Below are 24,268 nucleotides of genomic sequence, written 5' to 3' on the forward strand. Positions count from 1 at the left end.
ACCACTCTTGACATTGAAGGTAATGACCTTCAATGTCAAGAGTGGGTGAGTAGACTCGCCCGGATTGGAGATGGTCATTTTGTGACAGGAATGTCACATATCAGCATGTGCCTGAATTATATTGAGATCTCATTCACAAAGAAGCTGCAACTAGAATGGAGCATTGTGTAATTGGCAGTGAATATCCTCACTTCTGACCTTATGATACAAGGGAGGTAATTGGTGAAGCCGCTGAATATGGTTTATCATACAATGTAATCAGCCACAATATGCTACAATGATTCCCGCAGAATCCTTGATGGTGTAGTGTTTCTTTAACTCCTATTGAATGATGTAATTAATTAATAGGCAACTGTGACGCCATCCCCAGAGTGGTAAAGCCTGAGTGAAGATTCAACAAAACAGTGGATGTACAACTGAACAGCTGTTCCTTGGGCAAGTTGGCTCTTTTGTAGTCAATGAAAGATTTGGTTACTAGTTTAAATTTCTTGCAGTGAAGTAGTGAACCATGCCAGGATGCAGAGGGAGGTTTGGGTTGCATTCCATTAGGCCAGCAATAAGAGAATGCTGAAGGGAATGTGTGCACACTGCCTCTGCTGGTGATTTCCCTCAAGAAGGCCTCTCTGAGACTGATCCTTCATCACCCAGAGGCACGGCTGTGAAATAAACATGGTATTAAACCACACACGTGATCCAACATTTTTTTATGCCAAAATGCACAAATTTTTTATGCCAAAATGTTTAGAAACAAGTCAACACATAAAATTACTTCATTTGATTTGTTAGCTACAAAGTGGTTTTCCATTTCCATTTTGTTTTTGCAACAGCATTGATATGTAGTCGAGTTTTGTAACGACGTACCTGATCTAGCACCCGTATTTCCTGCAAATTGTGCTCTGGCCTTTCAGTTGGAGTCCCATTTTTGTCTTGAGAAACTAAGCCTCTAATCTCTTCAAACTGTAAAAGAGGGCATTGAAAAGTTCAATGGAAAGCAACGCAACCAGAATAATCACTTCTTATGAGGAAAAGAGTAATGGAACAACAAGTAAGAATTAGAACATACAGATTGGTTGAAAATGCAAAAGATATTCTGGACTCAAATATTTTGGGTGCTTTACTCACTTCAGAGTCATAAATATTGCCGAAACATCCAGTTAGGAAACAAAATGTGCATCCAGATGTCAAGCTCATAATGTGCTATCTACCATTTTGCTAAAGGCTCCTGGGCATTGTTCAGACCCACACCTGAAGTGGTCTCTCATGAAAATACTGGTGGCAAATGCCAGCTCAAGGTCTCCTTTCCCAAATTGTTTAACAACTGACCGCAAGTAAAGACCCTGCGTGCTCTGGTAAGTCTTTTCAAGCAGTTGACATTCACACTAGTCTTTGGACATGCAGGATTCTGCTTCAAATTAAAAAGAGTTGTTGATTCATCAATCAACTCCATTGTTGTTATATCATGCAACTATTGAAATGGCAGAAATTGGGGTAAGTAGACCCTGGACTTTATCCTGAATTCCTTTGATCCTCCAATGATGTTAAGCTTGTTTACTGTTTATTGGTATATGTCATCAAAACTAAGAAATTGAGCCAATCTGCAATTTGGCAACACACTGTCTCTTGTTTACCTTTCGTACGGACCAAGTCGCTAACTTCATTCCTTCGTATCAACTTCCGGAAGCTCCACAACGACCGTTACGGAGACATTTTACTTACTTTAAAAAATCATCCCAAATCAAACCTTCCTACGAATCATCAGCTCAAATCCATAAGGTAATGTACCTTTTAGATCACATTGGTGAAAATGTTTGGTTTTCGCTCATAATGTAACGTTCGTTTTCTGGGACACCAAACCTTTGAGTGTCCACCGCAACGTACGTTTGTGTGTATGATGTGTAATGCGCGTTGCGGTGTCAATGGTCTAAATGGTACATTACCTTATGGATTTGAGCTATATCGATGGTCGATGATTCGTCAGAAGGTTTGTAACGACAACCATTACACAAAATGTATTTGTGTATTCTGATGCCATTTTCGGAAGCTTGCCATCAATATGCTATCTTTTCTTATATTTTTTTGTTGATACTATGTTAGTCATGAACCCAATCAAGTGCTTGTCAACTTTTTTGAAGGAATTTAAAATTTGACCCCCTTTGTCACATTTTTGTGTGCAGTATTGTAAAAAGACACATGCATTTATTTCGAGAGGGCTTGTATACAAAAACAGGGATGTAATGCTGAGGCTCCATGAGGCACTGGTCAGGCCGCATTTGGGATATAGTGAGCAATTCTGGGCACCATATCTGAGGATGCGCTGGCTCTAGAAATGGTCCAGAGGAAGCTTAGAAGAATGATCCCAGGAATGAGTAGGTTAACATATGATGAGCGTTAGATGGCTCTGGGCCTGTACTCGCTGGAGTTTAGAAGAATGAGGGGGACCGCATTGAAACGTACAGAATAGTGAAAGGCTTGGATAGAGTGGATGTGGCGAGGATGTTTCCACTTGTTGGAGAGTCTAGGACTAGAGGTCATAGACTCAGAATTAAAGGAAGTACTTTTAGAAAGGAGATGAGGAGGATTTTCTTTAGTCAATGGATGGTGAATCAGTGGAATTCTTTGCCATGGAAGGTTGTGGAGGCTATGTCAGTGGATATTTATAAGGCAGTGATAGATTCTTGATTAGTACAGGTGTCAGAGGTTATGGGGAGAAAGTAGGAGAATGGCGTTAAGAGGGAGAGATAGATCAGCCATGACTAAATGGCAGAATAGATTGGATGGACCAAATGGCCTAATTCTGTTCCTATCACATGATCTATCCTTGTTCCAACCCACTCTTAAACACATCCAATAGCACTTTTGTCATGTTGACAATCTTGCTTTCTTTCCACCATCTAACATCCATTCTCTATTGTCCATTTACTCTCCACTGCTACCCAACTATCCCATCATGACATAAAACACAACTTTTTCAATGCAGCTCTGATGTTGCTAATGTTATAAAAAGTTAACTATTTCTCTCTTCACAAATGTTTGCTCTGCTTAGTATCTCCAGTTTTATTCAACATTTTGGCACATGCTTTGCTTCTGCTGGGAAGAGAGATTAGCTACTCCCTGATAACTATATCAAATATTTGGCGAGAAGAATTTAAATCTAGCCGTTAAAAACCTGTATCCAAATATATTTCAGCTGATTATGACACAACTAATGAGTTGTATCTTGCATGGTTTAAGGAGATTACCTTCTTAATTAGATCCTCAAGTTTGTGGTTCAGGTTTGCATTTCCGTCCACTCCAGTCCCTTCGCTGTGAAGCTGGTTGTCAATCCATTGACTAGGTTCTAATAAACAGCAACATAACAGACAAAACATGTTTAGAGACGCAAGGCACTGCAGATGCTGGTTTTAAAAATAAAACACGAAAAAGGCTGACGAGGGCAGAGTTGTAGAAGTTGTCTATGTGGATTTCAGCAAAGCATTTGACAAGGTTCCGCATGGTAGACTGCTCAAATGTGATCAAATGAGAACCAACAGACTGAATAAAATTTAGGCTTCATGAAGCCGAGGGCGATGGTGGAAGGTTGTTTTTTGGTCTGGATGCCTGTGACTAATGGTCTGCCTCAAGGATCAGTGCTTAGCCCATTGCAGTTTGTGGTTTATTTCAATGTACAAGGCATAATTAGTAAGCTTGCTGATGACACTAAAGTGAGAGGTCATGTAGATAGTGAAGATGGTTATCAAAGATTATAGAAGGATCTTCAGTTGGGTACGTGAGCAGAGGAATGGTTAATGGTGCATAATGCAGATTGTAGAAGCTATTCATATTTTTGTTGTTGTTTCTTCACAAAACAAACCTATATTTACTTTTCAGTTTTATTACAGCAAAACGCCCCCTAAATGCTTCACAACAGCATTGTAAATAGAAGCTTGAAGGAGGTAAGTTTCAAGGCATACATTAAAAGTTGGAAAATTAGGTAAAGAAATGGAGAAATAATGGAAAGCAATTCCTGCGCTTTGGGCCTTGGTAGTTAGAGGAAGATCAGGCGTAATGAAGGGATCATACTTGGGATGCACACAAGGTCGGAGATGGAACGTTGTCTCTGTACTGTACACTGCACAATGACAATAAAGTTGAATCTGAATCTGAATCTGAAAATAATGGCATTGGCAAAAATTGCAGTCATTAAGGAGGGTAAGACCATGGAATGACAAAATCAGTGATGTGAATTTTAAAACAAGGCATTGTTTAATTGGGAACTAAGAGAGCACAGGTCAATGAATAAGCTTGATCCAAAGTGGACATTTGATATGTAACCAAAGTTACTCAACATTAGCTGTAGGAATTGTTGAGTAGTGAAAGCCAATTCTCAAGGCTGAACCATCAAGGAGGCTTTGTTCAATGATCATTCATCCGCATTAATTAAAAGCGAATATTGTGGGAAATGCAAGAATTCAAGAAAATTAAAAGTTCAGACTGTTCAAGAAAGGGACGGAGTTAATGTTTCAAGCCTACAATCCAAAATGTGAATAGTTTCCTATTCCCAAATGCTACCATCATAAATCATTCCGCATTTTCTCCTTTTATTTCTTATTTCCAGTGTTCATGGTATTTTGGTTTTATTGCTTCAATTAAAAAGCACCGACAGGTACATAAATCTGGAAACTATAAGATTTCATTTCAACGGAGGTACAGTGCCCTCCATAATGTTTGGGACAGACCCATCATTTATTTCTTTGCCTCTGCACTCCTGAAATGGGGGGGGGGGGGGGACTATGTATAAACACAGCTGTAATTTCTACATGGTGAAACCAAAATGCATAAAAATGGCCTTCATTAAAATCTGACAATGTGCACTTTAACCATATATGATTTTTTAAATATTACAAATCTTAAATTGTGGAGTGTTACCATAGGCAATGTCCCAGTTCCCTTGTTCATACAGAGAATATCGGACAGAGGTAAGAGAGTTTAAAGTTAATCTCCCATAAATTGAAAGTTAGTGAACAAAACTACAATACAACTACATATCTGAACCAAGTAAGTAGGTGAGCAGGTCCACCAGTGGAGATTCTAGGTGAAATATAGACACAAAATGCTGGAGTAACTCAGCGGGTGACGCAGCGTCTATGGAGAGAAGGAATGGGCGACATTTCGATGACTTTCTTCAGACTGATGTCAGGGGAGGGAGTGGGACAAAGATAGAATGTAGGCAGAGAAAAGTAAGACTGGTGGGAGAACTGGGAAGGGGAAGGGGATGGAGGGGGAAAGCAAGGGCTATCTTGTTAGAGAAGTCAATGTTCATACCGCTGGGGCAGGGGTGTCAAACTCACGCCCCGCGGGCCAGATGCGGCCCACAATGGGGTCCGACCCGGCCCGCAGGAAGATTTCCCTGATGCCAGAGCGTGCTGCAGCTGTCCACGGTGCCGGATCAGACTGCGTTCACGCATATGCGCCGCGATCCAGCACACAGGAAGTCGCATTTTGCCCGTGACCTAAAATGAGTTACAATTAGTTTGACATCCCTGCGCTGGGGTGTAAACTACCCAAGCAAAATATGAGGTGCTGTTCCTCCAATTTGCGCTGTCCTAGGCCTCACTTTGACGATGGAGGAGGCCCAGGACAGAAAGGTCAGATTGGGAATGGGAAGGGGAGTTGAAGTGCTGAACCACCGGGAGATCAGGTAGGTTAAGATGGACTGAGCGAAGGTGTTCAGTGAAATGATCGCCGCGCCTGCACATGGTCTCGCCGATGTAGAGAAGTTGACAGCTGGAACAGTGGATACAGTAGATGAGGTTGGAGGAGTTGCAAGTGAACCTCTGCCTCACCTGGAAAGACTGTTTGGGTTCTTGGATGGAGTTGAGGGGGAAGTAAAGGGACAGGTGTTGCATCTCCTGCAGTTGTAGGGGAAAGTACCTGGGGAGGAGGTGGTTTGGGAGGGAAGGGACGAGTTGACCAGGGAGTTTGAGGGAATGGTCTCTGCGGAAAGCAGAAAGGGGTGGAGATGGGAAGATGTGGCGCATAGTGGGATCCCGTTGGAGGTGGCGAAAATGTTGGACGATTATATGCTGTATGCGACGGCTCATGGAGTGGAATGTGAGGACAAGGGGGACTCAGTCCTTGTTACGAATGGGGGAAGTGGGAAGAACTGGGGTTTGCAAGATCTGATCCAGCATCTAACATAGTGATTGCTCTTCTGAATGGAGCATAGTGAATGACAGGCGTCCCACTTGCTCTCTGCATTACACTGTTTACTTGTAGAAACAACATTTTTGTTATCTACAAAGTAAAACTGCTGGGTGGAAGTTCACATTCAACATTTAGTATAAACTGTTAATTAATTCTTTGATCCACTTACTAAGAATATAATGTTTAATCCGAGTACAAAGTTTGCACGACTTAAATCATCTCTTTTGCTTCATTTTAGGTGTCACACTGCTTGTCGCCAAGTTAATTGGTACTACATCCCATACTACCATTGGATGTGGCCCCCTCTTATTTAGTTGATCAATTATGTGTCCAGGTGCAGGTGCAGCTCCTCAATGACCGCGTTAGGGAACTGGAGCAGCAACTGGATGACCTGCAGTCCATCCGGGAAGACAAAACCTTCCTGGACATGACCTACAGTCAGTTCTTCACTCCAAGAGTACAGGAGTTGCGACGGATAGGGACGGAAAGAAAGAGGACAAAGTGGGTGCAAGAGACCTCGGTGGAAGTTCCTCTTGCAAACAGGTACGCCCTCTTGGGAGCTGTCGGGGCAGACGACGCTTCCAGTCCGAGTGGCGGACAGGTCGGTGGCTCCAATTCTATCGATGAGACTCGACCGGCGAGACCGATGTCAGGCAGAGCCATAGTGGTGGGTGACTCCATTGTCCAAGGTGCGGAAGGAGATTCTGTAGAGGCAGGCGAGCCTCGAGCATGGTGTCTTGCCTCCCTGGTGTCACGGTTCAAGATGTCTTGGACCGACTTCAGAACATCCTCGAGAGGGAAGGTGAGCGGCCGGGAGTGGTTTTGCATGTAGGCACAAATGACGTTGGGAAGAAGAGGAAGGAGGTTCTACAACGCGAGTTGAGATTTAGGAAGAAGGCTGACAAACAGGACTTCTAGGGTGGTTATCTCTGGATTGCTTCCAGTACCACTTGATGGTGAGGGTAGGAACAGGGAGATAGGGGATCTGAATATGTGGCTGAGGGGGTGGTGCAGGGAGCCGGGATTTAGATTTCTAGAACACTGGGATCTCTTCTGGGGTAGGGGTGACTTGTACAAAAGGGACGGGTTACACCTTAACTGGTGGGGGACTGACATTCTGGCAGGCAGGTTTGCTAGTGCTACACGGGTGGATTTAAACTAAATAGCAGGGGGAAGGGATTGCCAAATTGGGAATACAAGGATGGAGTTAAACGGGAAGATAGTACAGGAAAAGTTACGAAAGACACCCGAATTAATGGGAGGGAAAGTTCAAGAAGGGATAAGCGAATAAGGTCAGGTGAAATAGGAACTGGCGTGAGAGGAGTGGAGGTGAATACCGAATTAAAAGTGTTATATATGAATGCGCAAAGTATAATAAAGTGGATGAGCTTGAGGCTCAGTTAGAAATTGGCGAGTATGATGTGGGAATTACAGAGACATGGCTGCAAGAGGATCAGAGCTGGGAACTGAATATTCAGGGGTATACGTCCTATCGAAAAGAAGGGCAGAGGGGGTGGGGTAGCTCTGTTGATAAAGAATGAAATTCAGTCCCTTGCGAGGGGTGACATAGAATCAGATAATGTAGAGTCATTGTGGATAGAACTGAGAAATTGTAAGGGCACAAACCCTAATGGGAGTTATCTACAGGCCCCCAAACAGTAGCTTGGATATACAGTACAAGTTGCATCAGGGGGTAAATTTGGCATGTAACAAAGATAATGCTACAGTGGTTATGGGAGATCTCAACATGCAGATATACTGGGAAAATCAGGTTGGTACTGGACCCCAAGAAAGGGAGTTTGTGGAGTGCCTCCATGATGGATTCTTAGAGCAGCTTGTACTCGACCCTACCAGGGAGAGGGCAATTCTGGATTTAGTGTTATGTAATGAACCGGATTTGATAAGGGAACTCAAGGTAAAGGTACCATTAGGAGATAGTGACCATAATATGATGTTTTAATCTGCAATTTGAGAGGGAGAAGGTAAAATCGGAAGTGTCAGTGTTACAGTTGAACAAAGGGGACTATGGAGGCATGAGGGAGGAGCTGGCCAAAGTTGGCTGGAAAGGGATCCTGGCAGGGATGATGGTGGAACAGCAATGGCGGGTATTTCTGGGAATATTCCAGATGATGCAGGATCATTTCATTCCAAAGCGGAAGAAAGATTCTGAGGGGAATAAGAGGCAACCGTGGCTGACAAGGGAAGTCAAGGACAGTATACAAATAAAAGAGAAGACGTAGAACATAGTAAAGATGAGCGGGAAGCCAGAGGAATGGGTAACTTTTAAAGATCAACAGAAGGCAACTTAAAAGGCAATACGGGGAGAAAAGATGAAGTACGAAGGTAAACTAGCCAAGAATATAAAGGAGGATAGTAAAAGCTTCACTGGGTATGTGAAGAGGAAAAAAATTAGTTAAGACAAATGTGGGTCCCTTGAAGACAGAAAAAGGTGAATTTATTTTGTGGAACAAGGAAATGGTAGACGAGTTGAACAGATACTTTGGATCCATCTTCACTAAGGAAGACACAAACAATCTCCCAGATGTACTGGGGGACAGAGGGTGAAGGAGGAACTGAAGGAAATTCATATTAGTCAGGAAGGTGTTGGGTAGACTGATGGGACTGAAGGCTGATAAATCCCCAGTGCCTGATGGTCTGCATCCTAGGGTACTCAAGGAGGTAGCTCTAGAAAAAGTGAATGCATTGGTGATCATTTTCCAATGTTCTATAGATTCTGGATCAGTTCCTGTGGATTGGAGGGTAGCTAATGTTATCCCACTTTTTAAAGAAAGGAGGGAGAGAGAAAGCAGGGAATTGTAGACCAGTTAGCCTGACATCAGTGGTGGGCAGGGTGCTGGAGTTGATTATTAAAGATGTAATAGTGGCGCATTTGGATAGCAGTAACAGGATCGGTCCAAGTCAGCATGGATTTACAAAGGTGAAATCATGCTTGACAAATCTTCTGGAATTTGAGGATGTAACAAGTAAAATGGACAAGGGGAGAGCCAGTGGATGTAGTGTTTCAGAAAGCCTTTGATAGGGTCCCACACAGGAGATTAGTGGGCAAAATTAGAGCACATGGTATTGGGGGTAGGGTATTGACATGGATAAAAAATTGGTTGGCAGACAGGAAACAAAGAGTAGGGATTAACTGGTCCCTTTCAGACTGGCAGGCAGTGACTAGTGGGGTACCGTAAGGCTCGGTGCTGGGACCGCAACTATTTACAATATACTTTAATGATTTAGATGAAGGAATTAAAACATTAACAATTTTGCAGATGACACAAAGCTGGGTGGCAGTGTGAACTGTCAAGAGGATGCTACGAGGATGCAGGGTGACTTGGACAGGTTGGGTGAGTGGGCAGATGCATGGCAGATGCAGTATAATGTGGATAAATGTGAGGTTATCCACTGGTGGCTAGAACAGGAAGGCAGATTATTATCTGAATGGTGTCAAGTTAGGAAAAGGGGAAGTACAGCGAGACCTGGGTGTCCTTGTACATCAGTCACTGAAAGTAGGCATGCAGGTACAGCAGGCAATGAAGAAAGCTAATGGCATGTTGGCCTTCATAACGCGAGGAGTTTGGTATAGGAGCAAAGAGGACCTTCTGCAGTTGTACAGAGCCCTGGTGAGATCACACTTGGAGTATTGTGTGCAGTTTTGGTCTCCTAATTTGAGGAAGCACATTCTTGCTATTGAGGGTGCAGAGTAGGTTCAAGAGGTTTTGCCTGGGATGGCGGGACTGTCATATGATGAAAGATTGGAAAGACTGGGCTTGTAGTCACTGGAATTCGGAAGGATGAGAGGAAATTTTATAGAAATATATAAAATTATTAAGGGATTGGACATGCTGGATGCAGGAAACATGTTCCCGATGTTGGGGGAGTCCACGAACCAGAGGCCACAGTTTAAGAATAAGGGATAGGCCATTTAGAACTGAGATGAGGAAATACATTTTCCACACAGAGTTGTGAATTTGTGGAATTCTCTGCCTCAGAAGGCAGTGGAGGAAGATTCACTGGATGCATTCAAAACAGAGTTAGATAGAGCTCTTAGGGCTAACATCATCAAGGGATATGGGGAGAAGGCAGGAACGGGGTAATGATTGTGGATGATCAGCCACGATCACATTGAATGGCGGTGCTGGCTCATTGATCACATTGAAGGGCTGAATGGCCTACTCCTGCACCTATTGTTTATGTATTATATGTGTGTGAGAGACAATAAACATTATTCACATAGAAATCAAACTGAACCTTTAACATCCACAAAGTACATGGCAGTTAAATAGTTCAGCATTGGTTACAGCTGCATATAAAAGTATAATTACCATATTCACTAAAGTCCAACAATCTCAACAGCAGAATATTACTTATGCATTCTTTTGAAATAGATAGCCACCTCTAACTCAATGAGTTGTCTGTCTTCAATTCGTTATCTTGTAATTTAATCGTCGTCATCTTGTGTTTTCCCTGCAAGCTATCTCATAAAAAACTCTTTACTTTGCCTACTTGGCTAATAAAGCTCTATTGATTAATCCAGTACCAGGGAACAAAAGTTCCCTTCTACTTAAAGCAGGTCTCAGATATCACCATTTCCAACACCGGCTGAGCTTTGTGGGGCTGCAGAACAAATGATCCCACCTGAATCCAATCTTTTCTTTGTAGCCAAATAATAACAGACCTAAAGTCATGGTTTCTGTAATAGATCCTTACAAAGATATTGGAATAGAAACACGAGTATCTTCTCAATTAGGTCAATATTCAGTTCCAGACTTGCTCCTTTCCTCATAATAGTTTAACTACACTATTGCTGTTAAGTGGGTTTCTCCAATGACTACATGAGTTGTTGTAGATCTTGTATTTTATTAATTGAAAAGCTAAAAACAACTCCAAATGCTGGAAATCTGAAATCCTGAAAGTACTCAAGTCAGGCATTATCTGCAGTGGAACAAAACAGAGTTGGTGTTTCATGTTGACCCACTGCAAATATGGAGAGATATTGAATATTAACTTTATTCTTGCCCATCCATAAATGTTGCCTCACCTGAGTATATCCAGCATTCTCTTTTATTTCAGATTTTCAAATACCAAACATAAAAAAGAATGCAGATCCAAAGAATCTGATGCAGAACAGAAAATATTAAACACACAGTAATGATGAAGGGTCTTCTACCTAAATATTAGCACTTGTTTCTCTCTCCATAGAAAGGGATATCTCTCTCTATGGATATTGTCATGTGCTCAACATTTATAGCATTTTCTGATTTTACTGCAAACAGAAGTTCAAACAGTCATAGAATTGCGATATGCAAACAACCTCTTTGGCCCAATTTGTCCAGTTGGCATCCTGGGCTAGGCCCGATTGCTCATATTTAGCCCATATCCCTCTAGTAATCTATATGGTCTCACGCATCTGCAGCTATACAATATAATCCAGCATTTGTAACATTACTTTAACATTTTTGTTGTCTTTGTTCTTTTCCCTCTATCGACATACATCCAGGCAGGTTAGTTATGATTAATAAGTAATCATCACCCACTTTTGATTCATGGAGCCATACAGCATGGACCGTTTGGCCCACCATTTCCAAACTGACCAGTGGGCACCCATCCACATAAATCCCATCTTCCAGCATTTTCCCCATTGGTTTTGTGTTGAGACGGGTAGATTTATCCATTTTATATTGTATCTGTAGTATGTTTGTCACTCGTTCCATCGGTCCAAGTCGCCAGGTGCTGGCTTAAGATGGGTACAGAGTACTCTGAATGTGACACTGGAGGTAGATAGGTGGTCAAGAGGCTTTTGGTACATTGGCCACCATCAGTCAGGGTACTGAGTATAGAGGTTGGGACATTATATTGGAGATGTCCAAGACCTTGGCAAATCTGCATTTGGAGTATTGTGTTCCTCTAGATGTCATTACGCTGGAAAGAGCACAGAGATGATTTCTGTGGACGTTGCCAGGACTTGAGGCCCTGAAATACAGGGAAAGATTGGGCAAGCTAGGACTTTATTCCTTGGAATGCAGGAAGCTAGGGGATGATTTTAGTCATAGAGTCATACAGCATAGAACCAGGCCCTGCGGTTCAACTCGTCTATGCCAACCAAGATGCCTCTGTAAACTGGTTCAATTTGCCTGCGTTTGGCCCAGATCCCTTTGAACCATCATTAAAATCATGAGCAGAACTAAAGGGGTGAATGCAGAGTCTTTTACCTAGAATAGGAGGCTTAAGAACCATAGATTAAAGGTGAGAGGGGATTTAATTGGAACCTGCAGGGCAGTGTTTTCACACAGAGAGTGGTGTGTACGTGGAACAAGCTAATAGAGGAGGTAGTTGAGATATGGACTATAACAGCATTTAAAAGACACTTGATAGGTTCATGGATAGGAAAGATTGAGAGAGATATGGACCAAACATGGGCAAATGGGACTATCTTAGATAGGGTATCTTGGTCAGCGTAGATAAGTGGGGTCAAGGTGCTTGTTTCCTTGCTGTATGACACTAGGAAGTTTCTTTGCAATTCTCCTCCTTGCAATTCTCAGTCCCACCAGTTTACTGTCACCTGCAAACTTTAAAATACTGCATTCTGTTCTCCTTTGCAAATCATTGATATATCATTGAGAGGGGATCTTATAGAAATATATAAAATTCTTAAGAGATTGGACAAGCTAGATGCAGGAAAAATGTTCGCGATGTTAGGGGAGTCCAGAACCAGGGGTCACAGTTTAAGAATAAGGGGTAGGCCATTTAGGACTGAGATGAGGACAAACATTTTCACCTAGAGAGTTGTGAATCTATGGAATTCTCTGCCACAGAAGGCAGTGGAGATACATTTACTGGATGTATTCAGGAGAGAGTTAGATATAGTTCTTGGGGCTAACAGAATCAAGGGATATGGGGGGAAAAGCAGGAACATGGTACTGATTTTGGATGATCAGCTATGATCAGATTGAATGGCGGTTCCTGCTCGAAGGGTCAAATTGCCAACTCCTGCACCTATTTTCTATGTTAGGAATGGCTGAGGCCCAAGCACGGATGCTCTGCTACTCTGCTAGTTAGTATCTGGCACCCAAGAGAAACCTGTTTATTCCTCGTCTGTTTCATTTCTGTCAATCAGTTGTCAATCCACAGACATACATTACCTCCAATAACATGCATTTAAATTCTAAACACTAACCTTTTATGTGGGACATTATGAAAGGCTTTTTGTTCTCAGCATTGAGAAGTGTTTAGAAGATTGAGGAGATACTAGGATAGGGATCATACCCCCAAGCAGAAAAAGTAATATAGCACAGGCAAAATTTCAGAAAACTAATTTGGGAAAAAAACATTCAGTTGACGTCTTGGCTGTTGAGCGAAGCAGAGGCTTTGATTACGAATAGGCATGGAACTAAATATTTTGAACAGATGAAATGATATCGACTTATTCTATTGGTTCATTTGGTTCTATTTCTCTATTAACTTTAATGAATGCTGCTGAACCAATTTGCATTTTAGCTGGTAAACAATGGACTGCAGCTTGTGTAATTTCTCTCAATGGGAGACCAAGCATATTAAGGAATCTCTACATTGGTGTGTACAACTGCATAGTGTGGATAATGGTAAAGACGAAAAGGCTGGGAAGGGAAATTAGGCATTGCCATGAAGGCTCAAGCACAAACAAAAGTGATTAAGTAGGTAAGGAGAATATTTTAATGTAACATCATAAAATATGGATCACATTGAACACAAGGTTAGTAAAACATCTGCTGCAATTAATTCTGATGCTTTCAATTCCAAGTCACAATTTCAATGGGAACAGTCTAAGGCATCTAATCATAACATTCAAAGCAAATCTTTCCTTTTAAAAACATCTGAAAAACATATGTACTTTTAATTTTCTTTATAAATCTTTTCTTCTACTCATATAGATGTTGATGTCAGATTCTATCTGGACTGATTACTATTTGCCACTTTTAAAAACATTGGGATCAGTTGTTTTTAGCCTAAAAATTCCTATTCCGTGTAAAATGATATTATGCAAATTGATATCATCAATTTGAACATTTCTGAAAATCCTCATTCAGAATAAGTTAATTCTCTTCACTCTGGATCTCAAAGTTCTATCATATTCGTCAACTACTAGACAAATTAATTGCTATCTAGAATTTGCATAAAGCAATACAAATGGATTTCACAAATTTTAATGTTACATAGGTTCTGTTTTTCTCACTAATGAAGAAAAATCCTCCAGAAGTTGGCCCAGAAGATGTTTGAAGTAAAGTTAGGATGACTTGCCTGCAGAGGCATGCACTAAAACAGAATCCCAATGTCTAAATTCCCAATGGCAATGGTTTCAACTCAAAGTGATCACTAGTACAATCTATCTTATGTTAGATCTCCCATTGCACAATATACTCATGAAAAATGGGCACTAACCAATCCAGTTGCTTTGCATCTTCGACAATTTAAATTTAAATGTATGGAAGTACTTTTTAAATGTAAGATTGCACGATTTGGGTTATAAATATGGAAAGTATGAGTGCTAATGTCAAACGAGACAACTGTCGCTATATTTCAAGCAACTCTACAGTGATTCTAATTACATTGCAGAATAATTACACTGCTCAACAGGCATTTAGATAAAATAATTCTGCGTTACAAACTCATTTATTGGGTGAGTAATAGAGGAATATGCACAGAAATAGAGTATTCAGTCCTTCGGGTCCAGACCAACCATCAATTCACACTAATGCTCCATTTACAGTCATACAACACAGTACAGATCCTTCAGCTCAACTTGCCCATGCTAACCAACATGCCCCATCAACACTAGTTCACCTGACTGCGTTTGGCCCATATCTCTCTAAACCACATATCTGTCAAAATGTTTCTGAAACGTTGTGATAGTACCTGCCTCAATTACCTCCTCCAACAGCTCATTTCATACGCCTACCACTCACTTTATGTAAAAAAGTGACCAGTCAGGTTCCAATTAAATCTTTCCATCCTCACCTTAAACCTGTGTCCTCTAGTTCTTGATTCCCCTATTCTTGGCAAAATACTGCAATTTTTCCTCTCATGATTTTGTACAACTCCATATGATCACCCCTCATCCTGCAGCACTCCAAGGAATAAAATCCTAACTTGCTCAACCTTTCCCTATTGCTCAGGCCCTCGAGACCTGGCAACATCCTCGTAATTTTCTCTGCACCCATTCCAGCTTGACAACATATTTCCTATAACATGGTGACCAAAACTTAACATAATACTCTTAATGTGGCCTCACCAATGTCTTAATTAACTAAACCATGCCCTCCCAACTTCTATACTTAATTATCTGACTGATGAAGGCAAATGTGCCAAAAGCCTTTTTGACCACCCTGTCTACCTGTGATTGCCACTTCCAAGAAACTATGTACCTGCACTCCAAGATCCCTCTGCTCTTGTCCCATTTGTTTTATTTTCCACACATTCCTATCAAGTCCCCCAGATTCTACTGGTCACCATGTGCCAATTTACAATGCTCAATTGACTCCTAACCTATATGACCTTTGGGATGTGGGGGGGGGGGGGGGGGCGCAACTAGAGCACTGTGAGAAAACCCCAAGTGGACCGAGGGAGAACCTGCAAACTCCACACTGACAGCACCCAAGGTCAGGATTGGGTTTGGGTCTCTGGGCTGTGACTCTACTAGCTGCACCAGTGTGCCATGCAATCACACTTCCTTTCTGAATTTACAGACAAAAATGACCATTGTTACTTTCAGAAATCCCTCATGTTTGTATGCCGGAGTGAGAAAGGAGCCTCCAGTTTGAAGCCTTAGCCTTTACAAAATTCCACAAATAAATTAAAATGTCTCTCATGTAATACACATTGAGGCAGCACAATGAGGCAGCTAGCAGAGGCACTGTTTCACAATCCTAATCTTGAGTGCTGGCTGTGCAGTTTGCACATTCTCGCTGTAAACCCGTAGATTTCTTCCAGGTTTTCTAGTTTCCTCCCACATCACAAAGTGGTGCTGGTTGGTAGATTAATAAGTCACTGTAGCTTGCCTCTAATGTAGGTGTGTGGTAGAATTCTGATGAAATTGAGGGGGAATCAGCATAAAATAGGATAAGTATAGATGGCTGATGATCAGCATAGACTCAGTGGGCTGAAAGGCCTATCGCATGGCTCACTGACTTGATATTACATCACATGGACAATTCGTATGAAAAACCTTTGAACAATATTTGCCAAAAGCTGTGCATGGTTATTTAGAACTGCTTTCCAAATAACCCAACCCAATCCAAGTAAATACATGGCAATCATACAATAAAAATATTTTAATCATTAACATGTCTGAACTGACAAAACTTTGTATCTAGAATATTTTTATGCTTAAGGTATGTACAGCGCAAGTTTAAAAAAAGTTTTTTAAAATGCAGTGATGGTAATGACATTTGCAGTAGAATCTATCTATCTCTGCCTTAAAAATATCCACTGACTTAGCTCCACAGCCTTCTGTGACAAAAAATTCTACCACCCTCAGACAAAATAAATTTCTCCTCACCTCCTTCCTAAAAGAACATCCTTTAATTCTGAAGAATGTTCTTTAATTCTGAATTATGCAGTTTAATGTTGGCATCATGGTTGACAGATACCGTGGGGCAAATGGCCTATTCCTGCCCTGTGCTATGCTTTATTTTGGGTTCTATGTTAAGCAGCTAGCTGATAAACTTTCATTGCTTGTAGCTGTAATTTATCAATCAACATTTCATCTGTAAAGCCAGCAAGACTTTTCATACACAATTGCAGTTCTGTTTCGTTAGTTTTAACAGCCTTCTTTAGATTAAATGTAGAAAATAACTAATGAGAAGTCACTTTTCTTTGTTGGAAAAAGATATATATTTTTTCCCCAGAAAAAACCTCAAACAGAAACAAGAAACCAAAGCTTTTTTTTGGAGTTCTACTTTGCTAAATTTGCAGGCAACAAACTTAGGTACGGGTGATCGAATGCAATTACTTCTTAACATTAAAGATCAAAGCATGCCTTGAACATCATTCAAACGCTGAAACATAACGCAAGAGACTGATGTTATTAGAGATCATACAGAACATCAATGAATGGGCAATCAGTTGACCCATTGAATCACTGTCCCTTTGCTCACATCCCTTTGAAATCAATGGTTGAAAAGTGGCTTAGTTTCTCAGTGGGCAGATTGTTCTTTCTGGAACATCACTCATTGAAAATTGCCCCACATCTGTGTATTGATGCTTTTAGACAATAAAAATACCCTGCACGTTTAATAATGTTTTGATGTAAAATCGAGCTCCGCAAATGTAAATGAAACCAGGAAAATAAATGAACGAGTGTTGCATTAGAAAGGTTTAATTAATTCTGCAAGTTACCATGACATTATTCATTACCTTAATTTCTGAATTTATCAAAAGTGCAGCAAAAATTGCTCAATGGTTGTCAAATTTTCAGACTGAAGAATGGAAGGTTATGTTTACATAACTTTTCCCAATATTTTGCCTGACATTGTTTGTAGGAGACTGAAGATAATTACATGTAATTGTACTTTCAGAAAAGGACCTCCGTTGAAGCTCCGATATAGTCTGTGCCAATATAGCATATTCCTGCTTTCTCGCCAAAAACTAAAGATGTTGCCATGACATGTGGTTTAATTCTGCTTTTATCAGACATTTCACCCTTAGTTTCAGGATCAATGCATTCCAGAGTGGAAATTGGAATTGATCTACTAAAGCCAACCTTCAAGGTCAGCCGCAAGAGTGACTAATGTCCTGAATTGAAGGGCTGGCCCCATCAGTGGCACACCTGTCTGTCACATGTAGTGAGAGCACATTCAATTGAATTAGGTCACTGACTTGATTGTAAAGATGAGAGCAGATATGTGGTTTATTTTAACCTTTGTATTAATTGATGGTATCTAAGGTGTTTCAAAGAAAATTATCATTTCAATTAAAAAAGTATATTTTTGCTTGATGCGTTAATTTGGTTTAAGCAGTTTTGAATTCTCCTGTTTTCAGCATTCATCCACCCCCCCCTCCCCCACTCCCCTCAACAGCACATGGCCAATCCCATGGCCTGATTGGTCCATAAGTGAAAGGAGCAGAATTAGGCCATTCGGCCCATCAAATCTACTCCGCCATTCAACCATGGCTGATCTATCTCTCCCTCCTAACCCCAGTCTCCTGCTTTCTCCCCTTTACCCGCTGACACCCATACTAATCAAGAATCTATCTATCTCTGCCTTCAAAATATCCATTGATATTGTGTGTTTTATTGTGTTGCATATAATTGGTTCTGTATAGGCCCACATGTAAGAGCAGCAGGGCAAGGTGGAGAGGTCGAGTTTGGGTCACAGGCTGGATAGAGTACAATCAAGCCAACTAACAGCAATACAGGCAAGTATGGATAATGGATAATATTACAAATCACATCCAGAGGTTAACATTGTTACTGAATAGTAAAAAGTCTTTAAAACAAGATTAAGTGTGTCATAGATTTCAGGCTGCAAGAAAGCTGCCAACAAGGGTCCACTGGATGGACCCTTGTTATTTTCAATTCACCAGATGATCTCCCATGGTGCAGATCAGGAATGAGCCAGAGGCGATCCATTTTTTATAACAGTGGGGAAGTAATCTATTGCTGGGCTCTCAAAGGTCTCTCATTTAACAGTCCCAACATGCTTTATCCTCATAATTACAAGAATAAACTGCAATGAGATTTATGATGTGTAATATTGGTAGTTGCCAAACAAAGTAGCCTAAAATAAAAAGGCAAAGTGAAAAGACAATGAGCGAAATATAGAATTAATGACCTTTGGGAAATACATGATCATCAGGCTAATTTGATTTTGCTTATTTGGAATGGTCAAAATTTTGAGATGAGTTAATTTAGATGGAGTTCAAATATTACAGAACTAATTGATAAAACTGACCAATGGAAATGTTTGAGTTTAGTTTATGGAATTAGGTGGAAAAGCAGCTGTAGAATTTGGCTTTTTAAACCAAAATGATTGTAGTATCAGTAAAGCTAAAGCTGTATGTTCAACAGAAAGTTGCATGCTTTCATTTTGAATAGTTACAAAATTTAATGAAATAAAGAACATCAGGAGGTGGGACAGAAAAATGTAGGTAGCAATTATTTGAGTTTGATGGTCCCTTCTCTGTACATGTTATATCATACATTCTCAGAATTGCACAATCCAAGATGCTATATTAGCTCTTTCAAAGAGCTATCCTATTCCCCTGAACCTTCTCCACAATTCTGCATTTAATTTGCTTTTGAATGAGATTTGTAAAAACCTCTATTTCATTATCAGTTTTGTTCAAATCTAAGGCTGGAAAATTGTAATTAAGATAATTGTGTATATTTTTATACCCCAACTTGAACTTGAATCAAGCAATGGTAAAATAAGTTAATTTATTTGCATAGCAGTTTGAAGTGATTGGCTTGTATCTCTACGTTTTGCTTACCGATGGTTTGCTCCGTCTTTATCATCTGTATTTCCTGGCGCAGCTTCAGTATACAGAGAAACAAAAATACTTGAGTTGTGAGGAGGACAAAGATGAAAAAACTGTGACAAACCCACTGTGGCTGACACCAAGCAGAACGTCTGCCAGCTTTACTTGCAGTATATTTTCTCCTACAATAGAAAGAAAAAATGTAATTACTATCACAATGTCATCACACTTTTGCTCCAGTTATATTGCACTAATGTGTTCCACACACCTGACGCATTAATCAAGATACAATCCAACAGTTTGCGAGTTTTATTAAGTTTTGTGTTCTTAGTATTACAGGTAAAATGCTGACGGCACTGAAGTGGATTGATATATTTCACCGCTATAGCTATGTGCAATAATACACTGTACTACAATCAGCCTTCAGAAGCATTGCCAATGCAAGCATAATAGCTGAGACATACAAGATTCCACAATTGTCCTGGTCAGCTTTCCATCTTGGACATTTCATGCACTTGAGTTCATCCATTGTCTGTTGTGTCCCCCACCATCAAACTGATTTTAAGACTTCTACCCTTGTATTTAAAATTCTCCATGGCATGCTTCCTTCCTAGTCCTACAGCATTCTCCAGTCCTGCAGCCTTCTAATAACGTTCTACTCACCCAACTCTTGTCTCTTGTGTGTACACAGCCATCATCATTCATGGTTGTGTCATCACTTAGCTTGCCCTAATTTTCTTTGTTCCTACTACTTCTTTCTTTAAAACTCTCCTGAATAGTCATTTACTTGACAAAGCTTTTAGTAACCAGTTTTAATAGTTTTCTTTGGTTCAGTGCCAAGGTGTTGTTCTAATGTGAATGTTTGGAATTGCGTAATATTGCTTCTAAACTTTTAATTTCTAAAATTGGTCATTTAAAATGGGCTCAGATGACAAGATAGGCAGCAAGAAGGTTAAAATTTCAGGCCATTATCAGAACATTGATGTGAAACATTAATTCTGCTTCTCTTTCCTCAGAATGCCCGACTTTCTGAATTCTTCCTGTTTTTCTGACTAAAAGCTGGTAATAAGCAAGAGGGGTGATATTTGGAGGGTAAAAGTATGCATGTGCATATTGGGGCAGAACAATTATTGATGGAAAACGCATAGTAACTTGTTTTGGAGGGGTTTCAGCATTGTTATGATCGTCACATATGGAACTGATCAAGGAGGTCCATTACTTAAGGAACTTGTGAATGGGAAAAGGCTTGCAGTATTGTTTAACACAATCCTGACTGTTCTAAAATCTTACCTCCAGTTGTCAGTCATGGATCTGTTTCACTTGCATAAAATCACTCTATTAATGACCTCATTTTGAAATTTTAATGCCTCTAGCGATAAATTGTTCCCAATGTGAGTCATCCTCCGTGTGAAGAAGCATTGCCCAACATGATCCTGAATGGCCACATTGCAATTCTAAACCCTGGATTATGTATGGGCTCAATTTCTGAGAACTATCTGCAAGTTGATTTCTCTGTCGAAGTGCCGATTTGCTATGTTGCCAATATCCTATCGCTCCCCATATACTTACTGTAATTCTTTCATTTCATTGAAGTCACTAACACACTATCCATAATTAAACTAATGAAACGTATACTGTTACCAGCCATGTACAAATACCATGAAACATTTTATTAGTCATAAGAAAGGTCTCAACCCGAAAACGTCACCTATTCCTTTTCTCCAGAGATGCTGTCTATACCGCTGAGTTACTCCAGCTTTTTTGTGTCTATGGTTTAAACCAGCAACTGTAGTTCCTTCCTACACATTATTAGTCATTACTAGCTTGAAAATGCTCTGGGATGTGTATGGGAATTTTATTTGGGAGTGTATGGGAATTTTATTTGGGAGTGTATGGGAATTTTATTTGGAAGGTACATGGTTAAGAAGGAGCGATGTGGGACAAACGTGGGGAGGTGGGACTAGTGTAGATGATTGGCATGGGCAAGTTGGGCCGAAGGGCCTGTTTCCATGCTGTATGACTATCTGAGTCAGGTCATTCTATCCTAGGGATTCATACAAGGATCCAGACCAAAGGGAATGGTTGTTCTGGGTTACGAATCCCCTATCTATGTACAGCCCTTACATACGAACATGCCTTTGAGAGGCGGGTGGGTGGATGTACTGGCCGACGCGCCTGTAGCATCTTATGCCGCTGGAAACTCTGTTGGCGACCGCAATTCTGACTTGTAAACAATTACAGTTCAGAGGGATGGAGTCCTGCCTTAACCTGGACACACACACACCATAATCACCTTCAACGTCCATGACAGAATGGCCTCAAAACTTCAATATTCAAAGGATATTTAAAATATTTGTACTTTTGTGGGATTCTTAACTATCATACAAACAAGACCTTGCAATATGTGCAAGTTACCACGAATCACTAAATAATAATGGCTCATGATATTGACTGCAGAACAGCTATTGGTGAAGGCAGTGAGGATAATTTGTTTGCTCTTCTGTGAAACAAGACCAAAGTTTCTTCAAGGTTCCCAAGAAAGAACAACACCCAACAGGGCTGCAATATCGCAGTAACCTTTGAAGATACAAAAAACCGGCAGATGCTGGAATTCTGAGCAAAACACAGAGGACTGGTTGTACTCAGCGGACCTGGAGGAGGGTCCCACCGCGAAACTTCGCCCGTCTATTCCCTTCCCAGATGCTGCTCGGCCCGCTGAGTCCACCCAGTATTTCGTGTTGGAGAAAGAGCCGCAAGTCTGTGTCTCCACCCAGGTGGAGCCGCAACTCCACCTAGTTTGCCCGTTCTGTGTGTAAAACACTACCAGAGCAAAATGAAGTCTCGATCCGAAACGTCGCCTATTCCTTCCCTCCAGAGACGCTACCTGTCCCGCTGAGTTACTCCAGCATTTTGTGTCTATTCTCGGCGTAAACCAGCATCTGCGGCTCCTTCCTACACATGGTTTCTTTTTGTTTGGGAAAGCAGTTACTAACTAGTGTGCCGCTGGTCACGACTTGTCCTTACCCGTCCTTCTCCGATCCACCGTCCATCAGGGACATGTTCATCTTGTTGAACTCCTCCGTCTCAGAGTCGTCGTTCAGCAGCACGTACTTCTCCGTTTTCTTTGACTCCGGCATGGTGTTCACGGTCGGAAATCGCTCACAAATCAGCGCTCAACCAGCGCCCGCTCTCACTCTCTTCAGGCAAGTGTGACCCGTGGAGTTCCGGGGAGGGTTACTTTAGTTTAGTTTGGAGATAACAAACTAGTAACAAGTAACAAACTAGTAATAGTAACAAGATTTACTTTAGTTTAGTTTCGAGATACAGCGCGGAAACAGGCCCGCCGATCCCACACGACTCGTGATCCCCGCACACTTACACTATTCCTACACACGGAACAATTTACAATCTTTACCGAAGCCAATTAACCTACAAACCGAATGTGGGAGGAAACCGGCGGTGAGGCGGGAACCTACCAGCTCCCAGACGCCTGGTAAGTTTCAGCATCAATTACCTACAGACCCCACCCAGTCGGTCAGGACGGGACCTCTTGCAGCCCGCACTCAATGACTCACTGTTTGCGCGATACATTTGGGTGTTTTGTTAGCCTATATAATGTAGAAATCCCATTTCAGTAGTGCACCAAATAGTAACAAGGTTTTTACTTGATCTGAAAGGCGCCTGCTTCAAAGACAAGTAATAACGCCTTTTATTTATTACTCAGTATACGCGGACTTTCAGGATTTAAACATATACCGTGCCCAATGTACTTCAAAATATAAAATAAATTGTGTAATTCATCATAACAACTTGAGACAGAAGAAACTGCAGATACTGAAATCTTGAGCAATAATACTGGATTAGCTCAGCGAGTCAGGCAGCATCTGTGGATATAGTGGACTGTTTGGGGTCAGGACACTTCTTCAGTCTGAGTTCCTCCAACAGTTTGTTTTTATGCTCATCATAACGACTGTTTGCATTCCTAAAAAGAAAGCGCTGAATCATCAAACAACATCGAATGCGGATTGATTTTAGCTTTCTTGTTAACCTCGAGAAAACAGAATGAATTATTGCAATGTTGGAATTCTGAAATAAAAACAAAAAACTGTCGATGTTTTGCAGCCAGGCATAAATTGTGGCGAGAGAAAAAGCATATTAGGAAAATTACCTTAATGAGAATAGAAGATGTAAGGAAACATTTTAATTCACCGAGCATGCTGACACAAGGAAATGTGTGGCAGTAACTTTCTCTCCATTGATGTAGCAATGTTACAAAATTTTGAGATTTTAAAAATCAAGTCTGTAATTTATCCCATCAGATAAAGCATACAAATAAGTTTAATTTGACACCTAATTCACTTTCATATCTCAAGTATTTAAAAAGTTATGGCCATTTTCATACTCGGAAATTAGCATCTTGTTCCCTATTGATTTTCTATGGACATAACAAAAAAGCTGTGATCGTGAACAGTCAAAAGCCCATAACTTTCTTAAAAATTAAGAGAACTGAATGAAATTTTCAGTTATCATAGATTGAAGCATTCTGAAACAAATATAAAATAATCTTACTTGGATGACCTGAAATTAAAGCATATAATTAGTTAGTTACCTAATTGTAGCTAAT

At 40.8% G+C, this 24,268-nt stretch overlaps 1 protein-coding gene across 1 annotated transcript in view; it reads right to left on the reverse strand.

Moving 5' to 3' along the window:
• LOC116974744 (EF-hand calcium-binding domain-containing protein 14-like) overlaps positions 1–22,833 on the reverse strand; it is a 46,142-nt gene extending 23,309 nt beyond the window's left edge. The window contains exons 1-4 of the mRNA XM_033023459.1: positions 22,669–22,833; positions 19,657–19,826; positions 3,240–3,337; positions 862–957 (exon numbers count right to left, since the gene is read on the reverse strand). Of these exons, the coding sequence (XP_032879350.1) occupies positions 862–957; positions 3,240–3,337; positions 19,657–19,826; positions 22,669–22,781 (477 nt within the window). The 5' untranslated portion in view covers positions 22,782–22,833. The remainder of the gene's footprint in view (positions 1–861; positions 958–3,239; positions 3,338–19,656; positions 19,827–22,668) is intronic.
• Positions 22,834–24,268: the final 1,435 nt, after the last annotated feature.

The sequence above is a fragment of the Amblyraja radiata genome, chromosome 1 (assembly GCF_010909765.2).
Source record: "Amblyraja radiata isolate CabotCenter1 chromosome 1, sAmbRad1.1.pri, whole genome shotgun sequence".
Classification (NCBI taxonomy): Eukaryota; Metazoa; Chordata; class Chondrichthyes; order Rajiformes; family Rajidae; genus Amblyraja; species Amblyraja radiata.